Here is a 19,997-nt window from a genome sequence, read left to right as displayed (position 1 = left end):
TCTACGGGGAAGTTACCTTTACAATTCTGTCCTAAACGTATTGTACCCCTTGCTTTCTCCTACCCCTCCCCCCGCCTCTGCTGCCGTGCCCCCTTGCTCTCTTCGGCCCCTCCCCCCACCTCTACTTCTTATTTAAGGCCTCTGTCTGTTCATCCCTCCGGCCCTTTTTCTTTTTTCCTTGCTTCTCTGTCCGTCTTTCCTCTCCTTGCCTCTTGGTGTCCCTGTATATGTATTTCTGCTGACTTGTACCTCGTATTTGTTCACTCTGTCTATGCTGGTATGTTCAATCCAGAGGATGGACACGAAATTTAGCACTCTTCTGAAATTCGTGGTCCGCCAGGCAAGTGTCTAACTGTGTTGTTGGCCTGACTGGTTTTGCATCACGTAATTTTTTCTTAGGTTTGTTGAATTTTCGTCTCTCATCTTCTTGTTGTATTTACCTCCATGCAGTTTGGCGCTCTCTATGTGTTGTGTTGGTGTTGCCCTAAATGCTCCCTCGCTATTTGTTTTTTACACCTGATGAAGATCGCTTGTGTTGCAGTCGAAACGTCGTGATTGATTTATTTTAATATAATTTCATGGTATTTCTACATATGTGACTTTACCAAAAAAAACAATGAGTCATTTATGCAGTCACGAAAGCTTTAATTCTTTATTAAATATAGAATTGTTATTACAACACTAATTGTGAAAACAACACTCCTACAACATCAGAGTGCAGCCCCACATTAAATACACACTACAATGGCAATAGTTTAAAGCGATTTGAAGCATGTTTTATTTTCAAAATGGAAACATGTGTTTTTTTGGGGGGTGCAGAGCTTTGTGATGGCATAATTGAGGGGGGTTTGACTTTTTGTGACGCCGTGTGACAAGGGGGGGGGGGGGCTTGACAAGGGGGGGGGGTCAAAAACCGTCCAAATTCGCGTGACATCATTTATGGACGGCCCCCAAGGGTAAGTGGGCAGGGCTAGAGATGGTATTTGCATGGACAGTCATACCTCGGTATACGACCGCTTTGGACTACGTCGAATTTGGTATACGTTGTATTTTGACGAGAAAAAAATGTCTTGGGATACGACGCACTTGCTAGAACTTGTATGGGTCGGAATGAGTCACCGCATACCCGCGTAGACCCCGTTCATGACTGATACAAAGTGCCGCTCGTAACAGTATTGTGCGGAATGACCAGGCAATGTCACACTTCAGGAACATTCTTAGAAGAAGGCAAAAACAAACTTCAATGGACAGGTTTTTTTTTAGTAAAACTCAAACCTGATGAGCCTCAACCAGGTCCAAGTCAAGAAAAAAAGACAGAAAAGAGAAGGAAAAAAAAACACAGAATTTCAGCATCCTGAAGTTTTAATGGAAGGGGACTCTACTCCCAAAAAATAACATCTCCTCCTCCTCCCCTTCCTCACCACCATTTTTAATTTATGTATGCATTTTAGTAATAAGTAGTGTCTAAATTATTTTATACCACCCCATTAATGTATAATATGCCATATAAAATATAACTTCTTATAATCTGGAACGGATTATTCCCTTTCCCTTTATTTATTATGGGAAACATTCGTTTGGTATTCGTCATTTTCGGTATAAGTCCTACCTTCTGGAACGAATTAACGAGGTATACCGAGGTGCCACTGTAAATGTAAGATCGGAGGGCGCCCTGAGGCCGTGGTTTTACCGAAAGACCCATAGAATGTATTCCTGCAGTCACGACAGCTTTAAGTCAAGCTTTAAATAAACATAAACTCTAACCCCGCTCTCTGACGTCACCACTGCATTGCGTCATCGGCGTGAGACGCCAGGGGGTGGTGTGCCCAGCTAGTGACGTCATGTCACCTACAGTCGCATAACCTCACGAGACACCAGGAAGCTGCCGATCCGCGCGCGCGCTCACTGAGATCCGAGGTGAGAAGTTCACATCGTGGTTGTTGTTGTTGTGGTGGTTGTTGTTGTTGTTGTTTATCCAGGTAGAGCCTCGCTCCTTCTCTCTCTCTCTCGTAGGGATATCAATTGAGTAGCAGCGAGTATGGAATCGATGTCCAGGTTGGAACATTACAACGCGGGGCCTAGCCATGCGGGGCCTTGCCTCCTGCCCTCGCCTGATTGCATGTGCTTTAATTATCTGCTAAAGTTTAATTTGTCTTCACCTGGCTCACTACTTTGAAACTTTGTTTCTTTTAAGTATTCAGTTTTTTTTAATCTTACCAAGGCCAAGCACACTTGAGCTGTACCGCTCTTTTTTCAGAAGCGATCTGCCCACAACAAAGTGGCTTATCAACGTGTGGAAATGTATATCTGTCAAATACTCTAAACGCGTGGTGATGTTGACTCTAAATGTGCAGGGAAAACCGGAGGATCCGGCCACGCGACCACGGGGAGAGAGACACGCAAACTCCAAATATACAGCAGTAATACAGGTTTGTTTGGGTTAGATCGCGTACATATATAATTGTGTCGTTAAACCCGCCACCACCCGATACAGCCAACTAGTAGGGTTTGTCACCTAAACAGAACGTGGCCAATTCGTCACTAGTACAGCACTACACCGGTTGTGTATTGGAGAGCCAAGCCACAACATTTACAATCTGAGTACGACATTCGCCAGTAATTACAACCAGCTTCATCAGGCGACAGCCAAATGTTGTGGCTTGGCTCTGTGGGAATATAAATCGTCTCGCTGGGTTTATAGCGCAGCATGCTAACCATTGCACTACCGCTCCCCACTCAGGCACAAACATGATCATCAGAAGTATCGTATTTATTCGGTAATAACTAAGTTACCCGGCTTCGCACAGGTCTCAGTAATCAAATATTAAGAGTAATGTCTTGCAATGCTGGCTTTATTGGAATTATTGAATTCTGCCAATGAAGTCTGTAAATGTGTGTATATTGTCACGGTTTCTTGGTTGTGTTATACAATCACAGGGCTTGTTTGTTCATAATGAGGACAGCTTTTAAATTTGTTGCCTTTGGAGAGCTTCAGGATAGACAATGTTGGATGTTTTGCCATCTTGTGGGTTTAATCGAATGAAGCTTCAATTTTGGCATAAATGTCGACAGCAGTTTAAGCTTGACTTTAAGCTATCGTCGCTGCATGAATTCATATTCTTTGGGTCTTTCGGTAAAGTCACGTGGATAGAAAAAATAATAATATAATTATGAAAAATGAAAATAAAGTGAATTAAAAATAATAAAATATCACGATGTTTCAATCGCAACACAAGCAATCATCATCTCCGGTCACGTGTCCTCCGGGGTCACCCAGAGTGCCATGGCCCCTTGCAACCCCTTTCCGTGGCTGGCACCCTTGCACTCTATCCTGTAAGGGGCTGGCACTGCACGCAGAGCGTGGTGCCATCCATTGCTCTCAGTCAGTGCTCCCCGAGCCCCGCTAGGGCCGGTACTGCATCCACCTTCAGTGGTGTCTGCGATGTCAATACGTGGCATGCCGTGCCTCTCTCCCAGGCCAGCTTCACACAGTGACATCCAACGATGTCACTACACATAGCATCTTCCTTAATTATGTGGTTTGAGAAGCTCCCAATGGTCATATAAAACCTTTGCATCTGTTACGGTTACAATGATATGCTAATCGATGCCTGGTTATAGTTAAAGGATCGTTCCCTGCTGGTCAACCATGTTACAACTGATGATGATCTGGTAATGGCTACTTAATGAGATGGAATTAGGGAATCTTGTTCTGTGGCTTGATAATTCCATCGTGAAATGGGGCCTTGCAAATGTTCCACAAAAATAAATCACCTGCCTGGGAATTTAATGTCATACAACACTGCACCTGCTCAACTCTGCATTATGAACTCAACAATTAGAGTTAAATTTTCGCCGACAGCGAACACGATTGATAAGTGAAAGCTGAACTAATTGTGGGCCTCTGCTATGTTTATTGATCTTAAATTAATTACATGGTGAAGTGAGGAAGCATTAATACTGAGCAGATGAAGGCGGCCACACATGGTTCTGGACACACCACCACCTGTTTACCATGTCAGTGTGTGACAGTGTCAAGTTACTTAACTTCAAATTAAGCAATCTTTGGAAGAACGTAATCAACCAGGTAAAGTGTTAACTGTTGTGTTAGCCGACTCTGTGTTGCATTGCATTACATTTCTAAGTTTACTTGGTTTGATTTCTCAGGATTGCAATTTCTCTCCTCCTGCTGCAGATCCCATCCCCCCCCCCCCCCTTTGGCTCTACATGCCCCCTGCTGCAGATCCCATCCCCCCTTGCCTCTCAGCCCCCCCCCCCCCCCTCTCTATATATAATACCTCGTCACAGAGGCGTTGTTTCTCTTTGTGTCTCTGCGTGTCTCTATATGTGTCTCTTCTGTGTCTCTCTGGTTGTCTCTCTCTGTGTGTGTCTCTCTCCGTGTCTGTTTGTCACTCTGTATATGTCTCTCTCCAAGCTTGCATTTACTTGCAGTTCTCACCTGATGACGGTTGCTTATGTTGCAATCGAAACATCGTGTTATATTATTTATTTTATATTTCATTTTATTTCTACGTGACTTTACTGAAATAACCAAATAGTAATTCCTGCAGTCACAAAATCTTGAACTAATTTTTTGTTATTCATTCCTCTCTGTCTCGATACTGATGTAAATGGTATTGAATATGTTTTTCTGTCTGCAGCTGACGCTTCCTCTGACGCTTCCTCTGCAGAATTGGTCTGATGGAGCAAAGGCACTCAGCGCAGCTCTGTACAAAAAGGAAACATTGCGACCAGTGTGCATACAGCACGGATCATACTGGAAATTTGACACAGCACCAGAGAACACACACAGGAGAGAAACCCTTCAAGTGCACTGTGTGTGAGAAGACATTTGCACGGTCATCAATTCTTCAGAGCCACCAGAGAACACACACGGGAGAGAAACCCTTCACGTGCACTTTGTGCAGGAAGGCGTTTGCAGAGTCATCACATCTTAAAATACACCAGAGAACACACACGGGAGAGAAACCCTTCAGGTGTAGTGTGTGTGGGAAGGAATTTTCAGATTCATCGACTCTTAAAAAACACCAGAGAACACACTCAAGAGGGAAACCTTTCAAATGCACTGTGTGTGAGAAGGTATTTGCATGGGCAGCAGGTCTTCGGATCCACCAGAGAACACACACAGGAGAGGAACCCTTCAGGTGTAGTGTGTGTGGAAAGGAATTTTCAGATTCACCGACTCTTAAAAGACACCAGAAAACACACACAGGAGACAAACCTTTCAAATGCACTGTCTGTGAGAAGGCATTTACATGGGCAGCAGATCTTCAGAGCCACCAGAGAACACACACAGGAGAGAAACCCTTCAAGTGCAGTGTGTGTGAGAAGGCATTTTCACATTCATCACATCTTAAAACACACCAGAGAACGCACACAGGAGAGAAACCATACAAGTGCAGTGTGTGTGGGAAGGCATTTTCAAGTTTATTTTCTTTTAAAAGACACCAGAGAATACACACAGGAGATAACCCCTTCAGGGATAGTGTGTGTGAGAAGGAATTTTCACAGTCATCACATCTTAAAAGACACCAGAGAACACACACAGGACAGAAACCCTTCAGGTGTACTCCGTGCGGAAAGACATTTGTACAGTCATCAGATCTTCATGTACACCAGAGAACACACAGGCATCAGAAGATCCTCAAGGAGTGTAATCTGAAATCGACTTGTGAAAGTCAAAGTGCTGCAATGAGCCCATCCCTCCTGAAAAAAGAACCAGAAGTGAATTCCAGCTTGGACACTATGAAATGTTTCAAGGTGAAATTTGAAGAGGTGACAGTGAAGAGCGAAGAAGTGAAAGTGAAATGTGAAGATGAAGATTCAACTCCAAAATCGGACCTTCGCATCGATGGAGGCAACGTGAAGCAGGAGGAGAATTCTGACTGTGAGGCAGAGCGAGGCAACTCCCAGCAGTTTGTGGAAGTGGAGGTGTGGGTGGACTTCTTAGACAATACAAAGTCAAATGGAGACCCTGTAGATGTGTAAGCTTGAGACAATGAAGCTCCAATAAATTCACCTTTGTCACAGGCCTTTAATGAAAAGAACGTGAAGTTGAACACTCCATTCCTAGGTTCAACCTGCAGAGTAAGAGCGGTCAGTATTTGCGGACCTGTGGGTTGGGTAGATCTCTAACTAGGAGCGAGGGCCAATAAGCTCCCAAGCATTCACTATGTTATAATAATATCAGCATTATAATGATGCTTGCTTAATCGCCTCAGCAGCTCAGAGTTTTGTATCATATCTCATCACAAACACTCGAAGAGAATGTTGCATATATGACTTTTCCAAAAATATACATTGAGAGTGATTCTGACTTTTTGTAATAATTTTGATCGGAGGATAATTACTCACAAGCCTGATTGGGAAGTCATAAAATGTAATTGAAAAATGGCAAACCCAAGGGGGGGGGGGGGCTAACGAGATTCTGCGGGTAATCCCCAGTTGACTTCAAGACAAGGCTGCCATAAAGGAAACAACCCACAATAAAGCAAACAAGACGGAAACAGCAGAGGTCATGATCCTTCCTTGGACTTTGAAATCCACCCAAGGACAGTTAATCATCTTGAGCTGACTGGGGTTTTCAAAATACAACAGTAAAGTTCGAAGCTTAGCTACATCTTCAACCTCAGGATATCAAAATATAACTTGAAAATAAGAAGCACAGATCCCTGGCAATACTGACGGAACAAAGGTTAATAAAACCCTCGGAATATCCTCGGTAACAACTACGGTGTACCATATCTTGGTTAAACATGAACCAAATAATAATTATGAAAGTATTAGATCTAGGATCATTCAGAAGAGATACAATGCGAAATATGTCAATCAGTCACGACCAAGATAATGTATTCCACGGGATCAGAGCCTCACCAACTGCCTTTGTCTTCCAGTAGCTAACAGCACATGGTAGCAGTAAATTATGTATGCAGGGGGGCGTCTCCGCCTAATATAACAAATACCCCGCAATAATTCCAAACCGCGACGTGAGTGCTGTGAACGCTGCTCAAAACGTACTTTTGAGTCGATTGGAGTCAAAACTGCGGAAAGCTATGAGTTATAAAAATATATTTTTTTCCAACCCGTGATGACAGGACGGAAAATATGGCGACAGCAAGCACACCCGTGCACAATAGAGAGAGGACTGCAAGTCTGATGTGAAAAAAAATGTAACACTTCCAGCCCGTAGTGGGAGCATGGGGAACGCTGCTCAGAATGTGAACAGAAACATGGTGGTAGTAAAGACATCCGGACAACAAACAGCCCAAGCGACTTCAAAAGGAAAACAGCTGCCCCTTTATGAGAAGAAAGAGCCTGAGGTGGAAAAATTCAGATATAAGCAAGAACGCAAGAACAGAAATCAGTACTGCTCAAAGAATCGGCCAACTGCGACTGTGGAGAAGTCCAAACCATCAATCACATCACCGATGAATGCTCTATCCATGCACATCCTGGCGGTATCGCTGAAATCCACACTGCGTCAACCACATAATTGAACTGGATGAGGAACCTTTGCATTCATTTATGGTGATCATTAAAAATAAAACTGTTGCTCTTTACAATGCCATACGAAAGAAGCAATGCGAGCGATCATTAAAAATAAAAGCTGTTGCTTTTCACAATGCCATACCAAAGTACTGCGAGTGGTAGGCTCCGGGGATTGCCCTCGTGACTGGCAAATTAATATGGAGCTCTGCATCAGCAGAAGCCACGTATCACGTAGAGGTTTTTATTTTTTTTGCGTCATTGAGAGAAGCTGCCAGCCAAGGAAAAATGCCGTAACATTACTATTCCCGGTGACGAGGTCGCTGTGTACAGTCAACACAATCAAAGAGTGACAATTGTTACGATTGTGCTCCGATCATAGTCAACCCTTCGAGGGAAAGCTGGTGCAACCCACTATTCGTGAGAGTGCCCCTTTAAATCGCAACCCACAGGCGAAGTTTAGTTGAGGGTCAGATCAGAGACTGACACGGAAAGATTTCGATTTAAAGCTTTCGTGACTGCAAGGATTAATCTTCTTTGGTTCTTTCGGTAAAGTATAATTCTCAGAGAGAATTGTGTTATATTATTTTATAATTCTCAGAGAGAATTGTGTTATTTTATTTTATTATTCTACGTGACTACCGAAAGAACCAAAGAAGATGACACGGAATGATATAACTTGATCTGTAGCGTGTCCTCTGTGCAGCACGAGTCGTACAGACAACTGGAAGAGGACTTTCTTGAAGAGGGGGGGGGGGAGACGACAGGCACTGTCTCTCCAAGTCGCTGCACAGTCTACAAGGATCAACAGTCTGGTGCCAAGGGGGGTGATGCGCGGCAACCAGCAGACGAGTTGCGAGCGGTGTCTGGCAACGGGATGATCGCGCACATCGACGCAGCCAGACCCATCATCCCTGCCAGCACGGGCACCACCGACAGCGTGACCAGCGTGCCGACTCGGCAACCAGCCCAGCGATGGAGAGAGACTGACGAAGCAGCCCAGAGCATCATGTGTTCAACACACACGCAGACCCAGCGCCCCTCCTGGGGACTTGAGGTCTTTTCGGTACAAGGAACGCAGCACCTCGGAAGCTGCTAACTCAACAGTTAGCAAGAAGACAACACACACAACGCGCATATTAGAACGAATAAGATTGTTCCAAAAAGTTATCTTCGTGTTTTTCTAAAAGGGTTGCCATACCAAGGTGGTGCATTAACTATTAGTTGATCGTGAAAAGCATTGTTCTGTCCCTTGAGTTACATGAATACGTTCGTTTAGATGTATTTTGGTCATTTGTTTTTGTTTATTGCCTAACCTTCCCAATGAATTCATTGACACACTAAACATTGATCAGCATCTATGTTATCAATCTACACACAGGAATATTATTATGTTAAGATTTTTATTTTGATCACAGAATTTTGCCCACAAATTCATTGATGTCCCGTTAGCCAATTGATAAGCATCTGTTAGCCAAACAGGCACACTAGCATTCACACTTGTTTCAGGACATTTCGTTAATTGCATAATCTTCCCAATGAATTCATTGGTGTCTACTTTTGCCATTGGGCACATGTTTCTTTAGCACGTTTCATATGAATATTGTAATTTTTTACGGACTTTTCCTATCGCCGTGTTTGGTCGCTCTACTCGGAGGAGTTATCCAATTGTTCTGTTACTCAGTTTTAACAAACTTAACCATTGAGGGTTAATTGTATGGATCAATGAGTAGGAAATCTTCAGGAGTATGGTGTTGACAATTCCAATCGTAAGTGTCTTCGCATATTAGAGTGTTTTTAGATATTAAAGTTTCTTAACGTAGATAAGTCTGAGTGGTTCCTTCCTAAGTTCATGCATAATAATCTCAATTATAAGAACTGTATCCTGCGGTTAGATCTGAATTCTGAGACCTGACAGAATTACACTAAATCATAATCAGTAAAAGTTAAAGCGAGAATCATTGTATTATCACGATTGGTAATGCACCCTCGGCAACGAAGCTGAGCATAATTTGCATACGTTCATATATTTACATTTTCCATAAATTTGCATAATACCAACACGTGGTAACTTCCCCTTAAAAACATAACCGATGGTGTTGGACCACCAGGCTAACTGCACTCATTACACGGTAAGTGGCTACACTGGACCGGACCCCAGCTTGGGTCCCTGACCACGTGTTGGAGACTGTACGACGTGGGATGTAGAACGTAGATTTCTTCAGGATGACAACAGCGCCAGTCCCTCTGGGGGACCTAGCCTATATGCTCTGCGGCGTGGCCGGCTCCGCCCTTGGCCACGCCCACCCTTCAGACTCTTCGATCAAGATCTCGACCACCCCTAACCCCCACTTGGGGCCCCTGTGTAGGCTCAACCGGTCACGTGTCCTCTTGGGTCAACCTGAGTACCAAGGCCCAAAGTAACCCCATTTTCGTGGCCGGCACTCTCACACCCCATCCTATAGGGGTCGGCACTGCATGCCACGCGTTGTGCCATCCAGCGCTCACTGAGCCCCTCTAGGGCCGGTACTACACGGACAGTGACATCTGCGATGCCACTACATCACCCCCCCCCCCCCCCCCCATCGTAGCACTCGGCCGTCCCGGCTGCCAACTCCCCCTTAAACAATTGAACAAACCCTTAGCGTGCCTCAACAAATAAATACGCAAACCAATCTATACAGTATCTACTCTATATACAATTATACAGTAACTAACGGGGAAAGGGGACGAAAGTACAGAACAATAGGCAACAAGGTAAGAGAGAAATCAAACAAAACACAGTAACATGCAAACGCTCGGAACCCCCTCCATCACCAACATCTCCCACCCTCACTGTGTAACAACACCCGCAAGCACAATAAAGGCTAGGTTCAGCCAATAACTGATACGGCCTGCCGAGTGCGACAACCAACCGATGGTGTGGGAGTGTGCGTGCATATGGATCATGAAAACCGAAGAGGGAGGTGGACTCACTCTCCCTGGAGGTCCCGGGGGGAACATGGAAATATCCCGTCGAACCCGGCTCCTCACGAAGAGCAGTCGACCGTGTGGACGGGCCGTCCTCTCCCGAATTCAGTGGAGACGGCACAGGCGACAGCTCGGGGGACGTTAAACACGCGGCACCTGAGGATAGGATCACATGACTCAGCAGAGGACCAACCTCAGCGGGTACACACCTCAGCTCGCTGGACACATCTGCCACGCAGCGCCTACGGTGTGGAGATGGAACGAACTCACGCAGAGTGATGAAAGGCTTGAGGGATGTACAAACCAACCCAGCCGACCCAAGCGAATCTGAACCCACTGTGGTCAAATGACCCGAATCACATCAACCAGCCCCCTCCAGGGTTTAAATAATTTTGGCGACGTACCCACCGGTACCTGTGGACCGTGCAACCAGGCTCTGTCCCCTGGCACCCACTCATGTGCGGAAGTACGGGAACCCCTCAGCCATTCAATTGCCAATTGGCACGAATTGGAATTTACTCTGGAAGCCTCCCGTGCTTCAGAAAGCTTTTTAAGGGTAAAGCGCAAGGAGTCATAATTGTTTATTTAGCCTTGTTTGGAGCGGCTTATAATTGGACATCAATTGAGGGGATGTGTTCTCTCCTGTACATTATAAAAAAAAAGTAGCCAGTGGATGCGTGAGGAGCCATCCTATATGCAGCCAGGACTCCAGGAATATGCAAACCCCAGTCTAGTTGGGACTCGCTGACCTAATGGCTCAACGTGGAGGTCAGAGTCCTGTGCAGCCGCTCAACCATGCCATCCGTCTGCGGGTGGTATGGTGATGTGCGTACTTTATTTGTTCCCAACAAATCGCACACCTCGCACAGCAATTTTGAATAAAATGTTTTGCCCTGATCGGTCAAAAGACGTTCAGGGAGTACCCTTGTCCATTACGTAGCCATTGAGGAATGCCTCAGTGATCGTCGCCACTGACTGGTTGGGGAGCGGCCAGGCCCCCAGCCATCATGAGAAATACTCGACTCCCACTAGCAAATACTTATTCCCACGACGAGTAGTGGGATATGGACCAAGGATGTCCAGAGCAACCAGTTCATTTATGCGGGAGACCTGAATTGATTGCAACGGTAGACAACAGGGTTTCGACGGCAGTTTCAGCCACGTGCAACTGTACACACCCTTTCAACAAATTAGCGACACCTTCTGCCATGCCAGGCCAGAAGAAGTCCAGCTTAAGTATGGCCAACTTCTTATGCACACCCAGGTGCAACAATCATTCGTGTACCGCCCAAATGACCTTACCCCGCAGGGCTGTGAGCACAACAATGTTATAATGGCGCAACCCTCTGTCCCAATGGATGAGCAATCCGCCCGCTTGAGAATGACAGAGGCAACACCCCGTCGATCCACGCCCACATCAGCCTCCTGACACGGCGTCGTATTTTAAGTAGGGAAGTGTCCTCAGCCTGGAGGTGCCCCCATTCTTCGTGGTCCAACCAAATGACGGTGTCACGCGCCACCTGACCCTCGACCACCTCAGGTTCCAACCTTGGCCGACGCCGCAAGGGGAGGGGGCGAATGCTCGTTGGGCGGCTTACAGCGCCCAGAGCCCGAAAAACATGCGCACCCATCGCTCGTTGGTAATCGCGACAGAGCGTCCGCGTTCGTGTGTCGGGAGCCTTTGCAATAAGTAACATGAAAGGAATAGTCCTGGAGGACCTCCAACCAACATGAAAGTTGGCCAGATGGCTGTTCAATACGCAGTGCGTACTGTAGAGCTGCATGGTCACAACGCACCTCAAAGTGTCTACCATACAAATAGGGCCAATACTGTTGCAAGAAAAACAAAAGAGCTAACAGTTCCTGGCGTGCGACACAGTACCATTGTTCAGCCGGAGACAGCACTCTGCTTCCATATGCGACAACACTCGACGCCATTGACAACTTGAGACAGAACAGCTCCTATTCCAGTGTTACTAGCGTCTGTATCAAGGACGAACAGCAAGGAAAAATCGGGGTAACGGAGGGGAGGGGCGTTCACCAAGCCATCCCGGAGCTCAACAAATGCGGCTTTCTCCTCCCCCAAATGGAATTTCTGACCCTTTTCCGTCAAAGCGTGGAGAGGTTTAGCGATGGAAGTGAACCCGGCGACAAAACGGCGGTAATAGGACGCAAATATTATGAAACTGTGCACCTCCCCCACTAACGTGGGGGTCGGCCAAGTAAGAACACACGTGCTTTTATCTGGGTCAGTCGCAATACCCGATTTACTCACTACGTGGCCAAGATACCGAACCAATTTATGAAGAAGGTGACACTTCTGAGGTTTAAATTTTAGGTTGGCCACACGCATTATAAGAAAGACAGCACGTAACCGTTCAAGGTGTTCGTCAAACGTACGGCTGAAGATGACAACATCGTTGAGATATATCACTGGAAACCAGCTAGAACCAGCTCCATCAATCGCTGGAACGTAGCCGGGGCAGAATTAAGACCCATCGGAAGCCGATTTAATTTGAACAAGCCTTGTGGTGTAAGAAAGGCTATTTTGGGCTTAGAGGCGTCGTCTAGTGGCAACTGCCAGAATCCGGATAGAAGGTCAGGAGTGGAAAAGGAGTGTGCTCCTACTAGAGCATTCAGGGAGTCGTCCATCTGAGGTAGAGGGTACGCGTCAGCAACAGAGATCTTATTGAGCTTACGGAAGTCAACACAGAAGCGCAAGCTACCATTCTGCTTTTTAACAAGGACAATAGGGGCTCCCCACAGGCCGGTGGACAGTGAAATAATATCTGTGGCTAACATTTCGTCAACCGCCAGCTGTACGTGTTCTTTTTCTGTAGGGCTCAGCTGGTAGGGATCCTGCCGGATGGGAGTGGCGTCACTCGTATCGATGTGATGACTCAGAAGCGTAGTGCAGCCGATGTCAAATTTGCTGAAAACATCCGAGAATTCGCGCAAAAGCGCCCTCAACTTCCCGCTCTGGACCTCGGACAATTCCGCATTTTCTGAACAAAGTGCATCCATCTACCCCTCACCAGGACTTTTGTGTAGCTGCATATTGGATGCGGCCCCCACACTGCCAACGATGCTTCCAGCACGAAGCGCTTGCGATGCATTAGCTAGCATGGTACCCTCCTGAATGACCGACGTTTTTAACCCTGTGTTAAGGGCCTGAATGAAGGGTTCCTGATCGTTGGATACCAAAGTCTGGGCCCCAACTAATGTTAACCCACGGACGGCTTTATTAGAGGGTCCCAAGAGAATTCCTCCTGCCATCGCATCCTGGTCTAGCGGCTTCCGCAATCGCAAGGGGACCAACATTTGTGCGCCAGGGGGAATCTTAACTGTTTTATGTGCAAGTGCTTGCACGGTAGCGTTGGCTGTGCACAAGTGAATGTGAGAAGGCAGAAATGCCATTTGATGGCCCGATGGTAATTCAAGGCACCCTTGGTCGATGAAAAATTTCAGGGGCATCCTTCCCAAAAAGTCATTCCCGAGCAAGCAAGGAATATCAAAGGACGTCGATAAAAGAGCTGGTCCCTTCAATTTGACATTCGCAATGCACACCGCTGTTATTCTCCCAATGATGCCCAATGAGCTGCCGTTTGCGGCGAAGCACAGAGCTTCGACAGGACATAAGGTACGACATTTACGAGGCAAGATGTTATAAATCAACTCTGAAATGATAGTCGCTGATGCACCAGTGTCAACGAGCATCCTGATTCAAATCCCCTCTATCAACCCAATAATAGCGGACAAATCTGCGGTCGAGGCAACCACTCTATGGGCCAGCTCTGACCACTGACCCGCTCGGAGCGGCCGGTCGGCCCGATCAAAATCCGGACCCTCTCGCACCGACGCACAACTGGAACGGAACCCAAACCAATGAGATGGGTGAGGTGGAATCAGGGACCGAGTGTGTGATGTGTCGCGACTCGCTTTTGGGTGTAGTGGAGAGGAAGACGGTCGGGTGGATGATGGCGGTGATCCAGGGGGGCATCGTCACAGCACGCGGCAGCCCGACGAGACATGTCCCAGCAAGCCGCAGTTGTAGCACAACGTGAGCCCGCTCCCAGGACGAGGAGATGTCTTTTGCCATCGTTCTTCCACCCGTCGCACAATGCCATCCCCTCGCCAGCCTCCGCCCTGGGTCGATGCGCAGGCTGGGACGGGCTTCATGTCTTCAGGTGTATCACACGCCTCATGATGCGCGGTACATGTCGCCAACCCCTTATACCGTTGCAAGAGCTGTTGCGCCTGGATGCATCTTGCAACCTTGATGGACGATAGATTGTCGTCGTCGTTGACTGCCGGCAGGACAATGTTGAGGTCCCTAGCTAAAGCCAGCAATCTCTCGAGGACCAGCGAGTCAGCTCCTGTCATGGTCTATCTTCGGAAAAGCAGCCTTCGCTAGCACCAAAAGTGCGCTACAGAAGGCGAGGGGCGTCTCGTCAAAGGCTTGATTCAGCGTGGCCGTCTCTGACGACATCGTTATCAAAAGCGGCGGGCAGTGCTCTCAATGCCTCCGCCTCCGTCCACCTCGCCAAGTCGGCGTTCATCAGGAACCGCTGCTTGAAGGCCACCCAGTCGCCTCTGGTGGCTACAATTTTTTTTACGAAGGGCAGTCATCGCCGGAGAGATGGGACGTCCACTGTTGAAATCGATACAGCTTCAGATTTGGCAGGCTCCGCGTTCCGCTCCTCCATCAAAATGGTGGCTGTAAGCATAGGCTGCGCCATGGAGGTTCCTGGTTGGCAGGAAATGGCAGAGGGATCCACGTTCCCGCTCAACTCCCTTGCTCTCCCCTCCACCGCTGGCTCTTCGCTGTAGAGCTCCGCGATGATGGACGGAGGAGCTCTGTGAGGCGGGAGTGTGCGGAATGGCATTCCCTCCCCGACGGCGGTGAGCTGTCGCGTGCCCGTTCGTACGAGCTGCTCTGCCGATGGCGCTTCGCCTCCCTTCTCCAGGGACGCCATCCCCTGAGCTGCTTGAGGGATGAGGTCTTCGTCCTCGTCATCTGACGTCCTGGTACATGGCTGCTTTGAGTAAACAACCTAAGACGGCGAGCTTACTAAATAAAGTTTGGCCACTTCCGACACCAGTTGTAGTGAGTTCAAATGAGTCGCAGACATACTCTTTGGAGGCAACACTTTTATTAATACGAACACACGGAGTAACAACCCCTTTACACAATAACACCGATGGTGGTGGACCACCAGGCTGACTATGCTAATTACACTTAACTAGCTTCAACGTACCGGACCCCAGCTTCGGTCCAGGTCCAAGTGTTGGACACCCGGTTTATGTCTTCTGTGGCGTGGCTGGCTGTGACCTTATCCACAACCACCTTCTGGAATCCTCTAGCTGTATCTCGACCCTGACAAGTGACAACCCCTAGACCACACCTGGGGCCCCTGTGTAGACTTAACCGGTCACATGTCCTCAGGGGTCAACCAGAGTGCCACGGCCTATAGTAATCCCATTCCCATGGCCGGCACTCTCACACCCTATCCTGTGGGGGTCGCACTGCACGCAGAGTGTGGTGCTATCCAGCGCTATCAGTCAGGGCTCACCGAGCCCCTCTAGGGCCGGTATTGCACCCACATATGAGTGGTGTCCGCAATGTCAATACATCGCACGCCGTGCCTCTCTAGGGCCAGCATTACACAGTGACATCCGCGTTGTCACTACGCATACACTACATTTGGTGTCAGAAGTGTTGAAGATCCTTCACCGTCACGTCCAAGGCAGCGGTAAAGTGCAGAAAACCATCTGTTGCTTCTTCCGACGACGGCGAGCAAGACGTTCTTCTGACAGCTCCAGGTGCCGGGTCCCTGATGACCCGTTCCGATGACGCGCTGTCATCTGCCCAAGAGTGTGTGGCGACCCCAGCCCAGCCACCTCCTCCGCAAGTTGGCTGGACATCGCCGATCACCTTAGAAAATTGCTGTCAGCCGCCGCTCATCTCTTCGAGTGAATGACAGATGCAACGTCCGCGGGACATCAAGACGTAATTCCCGCTGTTGTCGCGGCAGTACACAGGCAAGTCCAGACGCATCAGACACACTGCCGCTTTTGTCCCATCACTCATCTAGCTTAGGTCGGGTGCGGATTTATCCTGTAAAAACTCATCCCGTCGTATCTCATACACAGTGCAGGGTCGGTAGCATGTTGGCCACACGGCGCCGAGCAGCGGAACGCACTGGCTCATCGTGTAGTGGGCGCCGCAGTGGGTTCCTGAACAATCATGGGGTTAAATTTTGATTTAAAGCTTTCGTGACTGCAGTAATTCATACTCTTAGTTTTTTCGGTAAAGTCACGTTGAAGAGAAACAACAAAATAACAAAATATATATAAAACAATAAAAAATTCTCACGACGTTTCGACCATAACTCAAACGGTCATCATCAGGTGTGTCGGTTTGCATAAATTTATTTTGAAAACGGCATATTTATTTATATATATAAAAATAACGTTTGCGTCACGCGCAACGATGGCAGTTTGCCAGGACTAGTCCATCTATTTTTTGAAAAGAGGAGGGGGGAGACGAAATTTGTTTTTATGTATGCTGTCTGAAAGGCACTGTAAGCGTGAACAATCAATCAAGAACTGAAATGATTTATCAAATCTTTCCAATGATTGCTAAGATAGAATCCATCTTCTCGGTTGAAATTGTCTCTGTGTTTGTATATGTGGATAGCCTCATGAACGAATCTCTCATGGAAGCCAGATGGCTTACAAAGAACCTCCGTCTTGGAAAAGTCAATGGCATGTGAGCCTACTGAATTAGAACAATGATCTGCTACGGCCGAGGTGTTGGTCCTACCGTGTTTAAGGTCTGCTTTATGTTCACGAATGCGGTCCGAGATATGGCGTTTGGTTTCTCCAATGTAACTACTACCACAGAGGCAACTTAGTTTGTAGACACCAGGGTATTGTATGTCCGGAATCACATCTTTTACAGACGGAACCAGATCACGGATTTTATGTAATGTGTTGAAACGGACCTGGATCTTGTGTTTATTCAAGATTTTGGAGATCTTTTTTGTGATCCCAGCAATGTAGGGTAAAGTGATGGTTTTGAAAGGCTCCTCAAGAGGGTTCTTCTTCATGGTTTGAGTGATAGCTTTGCGGATTGTATAGTCGGAGTAACCATTAGCCCTAAGAGCTTGGTGTACGTGCTTGAGTTCACTGCTTATGTGTTCCTGGTCGGATATGCATTGGGCTCTATGATACAGAGTCTTGATGAGAGAATTCTTCTGTGATGGATGGTGGTGGGAATCCGGTTTCAGATAAGCATCCGTATGGGTAGCTTTCCTGTAGACAGAGTGGCTCATTGAACCATCAGGTCTCTTTTTAATTAGGACATCCAAAAAAGGTATCTTGCCATCTATTTCGACTTCCATGGTAAATCTGATGGCTGGGTGTATGGAATTGATGTGGTCGAAGAATTTGTCTAGAGCAGGCCGGCCATGTGGCCAGATGACAAAAGTGTCATCCACGTACCTCTTCCATAAGGTTGGGCGCAGAGTGGCAGTCTGGATGGCGTCAGTCTCAAATTTCTCCATGAAAATGTTAGCTATAACTGGAGAAAGGGGGGAGCCCATTGGGGTGCCCTCAGTTTGTTTGTAGAAAGTTCCATTCCAAGTGAAGTATGTATTGGTTAAACAGTGTCTCACCAGGGGGGGTACCTCAGTGTTTAGTCCTTGATGAACCAAGTCTTCAATGATTGCAATGGTGTCAGGTACAGGAACCTTGGTGAATAAGGAAACTACATCAAAACTGACAAGCAGGTCGTCTGGGGACAGGGAAATACCCTTGATTGTTGATACCAGGTGAGTAGAATTTTGTACCGCAGAGGTGGTCTTTCCAGTGAAAGGACGCAGGATTTCAGACAAAAAACGAGCTAGTTTGTAGGTGGGGGAGCTGATAGTAGAGACTATGGGACGAAGAGGTGTATCAACTTTATGTATTTTTGGTAAGCCGTATAATCTTGGTGGCCTGGCAGCAGAAGGTTTCAACGAAAACTGTTTAGATTGATCAATTAATGCGGTTGAATCAGAAATTATTTTGTTGGTTTGTGTGACGAGGCTGTTGGTGGGATCTCTTTTTATTTTTGTATAACTACCATCGTCGAGTAATTCTTTAATTTTGTTGTTGTATTCTATTTTATCCATGATAACAGTAGCATTGCCTTTGTCAGCTGAGAGAACTACAATATCATTCCTCTTTTTTAATTTATATAATTCAAAACGCTCATCTTTGCTGAGGTTGCTAGCTGGCATCTTAGCGTTTTTGAGGGTTGCAGCGATTTCAGATCTTGCTACGTCTGCAGCGATGTGACCCAGGCCCCTGAGAGCAACGTCTACTTGGGCAATTATATCATTAACTGGTATGTGTTTAGGTGTGACTGCAAAGTTTAGACCTTTAGCTAAAACGGATTTCAGACCATCGGAAATAGAACTGTTACTGCGATTAATTACGACTTTATTAACGTCTAACTTTTTGGTGTGTGGGTCCGGTCTTTTGTTTAAGAGGAGGTTAAATTTGGAAATCAGGTTTTCCTTACATTTGGTCGACATAGTAGCAGCTGAAGAGGCAGTCATATTGTCTACATGTTCCCAATCCGATGTGGACATTATTGCCGTCAATGATAAGTGTGATTTGTAGAGTGTCTTGTCTAACTGATCTAGTTCTGTGCGTATAAGTCTGATTTTTTCTGAGATAAGAGCTAAGCTAGTTTTGAAAAGAATTCGTTTCGCATTAGAAGAAGTTACAGTAGCAGAGGTGAGTGTAAATGCGATTGGTATTACCCCAGAGTCGCGGCATCTCTTCAGGAAGGTGAGAGACTCGATCAGCTGAGCTTTCTTATCCCGGAGTTTGTTGAAAGATCTTAAAGTTATGTGAAAACCCTCCCCGTAGAGGCGATTAAATTTTGATTTAAAGCTTTCGTGACTGCAGTAATTCATACTCTTAGTTTTTTCGGTAAAGTCACGTTGAAGAGAAACAACAAAATAACAAAATATATATAAAACAATAAAAAATTCTCACGACGTTTCGACCATAACTCAAACGGTCATCATCAGGTGTGTCGGTTTGCATAAATTTATTTTGAAAACGGCATATTTATTTATATATATAAAAATAACGTTTGCGTCACGCGCAACGATGGCAGTTTGCCAGGACTAGTCCATCTATTTTTTGAAAAGAGGAGGGGGGAGACGAAATTTGTTTTTATGTATGCTGTCTGAAAGGCACTGTAAGCGTGAACAATCAATCAAGAACTGAAATGATTTATCAAATCTTTCCAATGATTGCTAAGATAGAATCCATCTTCTCGGTTGAAATTGTCTCTGTGTTTGTATATGTGGATAGCCTCATGAACGAATCTCTCATGGAAGCCAGATGGCTTACAAAGAACCTCCGTCTTGGAAAAGTCAATGGCATGTGAGCCTACTGAATTAGAACAATGATCTGCTACGGCCGAGGTGTTGGTCCTACCGTGTTTAAGGTCTGCTTTA

At 46.5% G+C, this 19,997-nt stretch overlaps 1 protein-coding gene across 4 annotated transcripts; it reads left to right on the top strand.

The window, feature by feature from the left end:
* Positions 1–1,643: 1,643 nt before the first annotated feature.
* Positions 1,644–9,333, top strand: LOC116957241 (uncharacterized). 4 transcript variants are annotated; one of them, XR_012930523.1, is made up of 3 exons: positions 1,644–1,917; positions 2,355–2,429; positions 8,213–9,333. XR_012930523.1 is itself a non-coding variant. In XM_076055504.1 (3 exons), exon 3 carries the CDS (start codon positions 4,702–4,704, stop codon positions 6,007–6,009), a length of 1,308 nt encoding a protein of 435 aa, XP_075911619.1. In that variant the 5' UTR covers positions 1,810–1,917; positions 2,355–2,429; positions 4,662–4,701; the 3' UTR covers positions 6,010–9,333. The 4 variants fall into 4 exon arrangements, 3 of the variants coding, with proteins under 3 accessions (XP_075911619.1, XP_075911618.1, XP_032835195.2); XM_076055504.1 differs by having other exon boundaries at positions 1,810–1,917; positions 4,662–9,333; XM_076055503.1 differs by having other exon boundaries at positions 1,811–1,917; positions 4,692–9,333.
* The last annotated feature ends 10,664 nt before the right edge of the window (positions 9,334–19,997 follow it).

The sequence above is a fragment of the Petromyzon marinus genome, chromosome 71 (genome assembly GCF_048934315.1).
Source record: "Petromyzon marinus isolate PM22_M1 ecotype Great Lakes invasive population chromosome 71, UKy_Petmar_22M1.pri1.0, whole genome shotgun sequence".
NCBI lineage: Eukaryota > Metazoa > Chordata > Hyperoartia > Petromyzontiformes > Petromyzontidae > Petromyzon > Petromyzon marinus.
The sequence above is the reverse complement of the archived record's forward strand: the minus strand, read 5'-3'. Positions and strand labels throughout refer to the sequence as shown.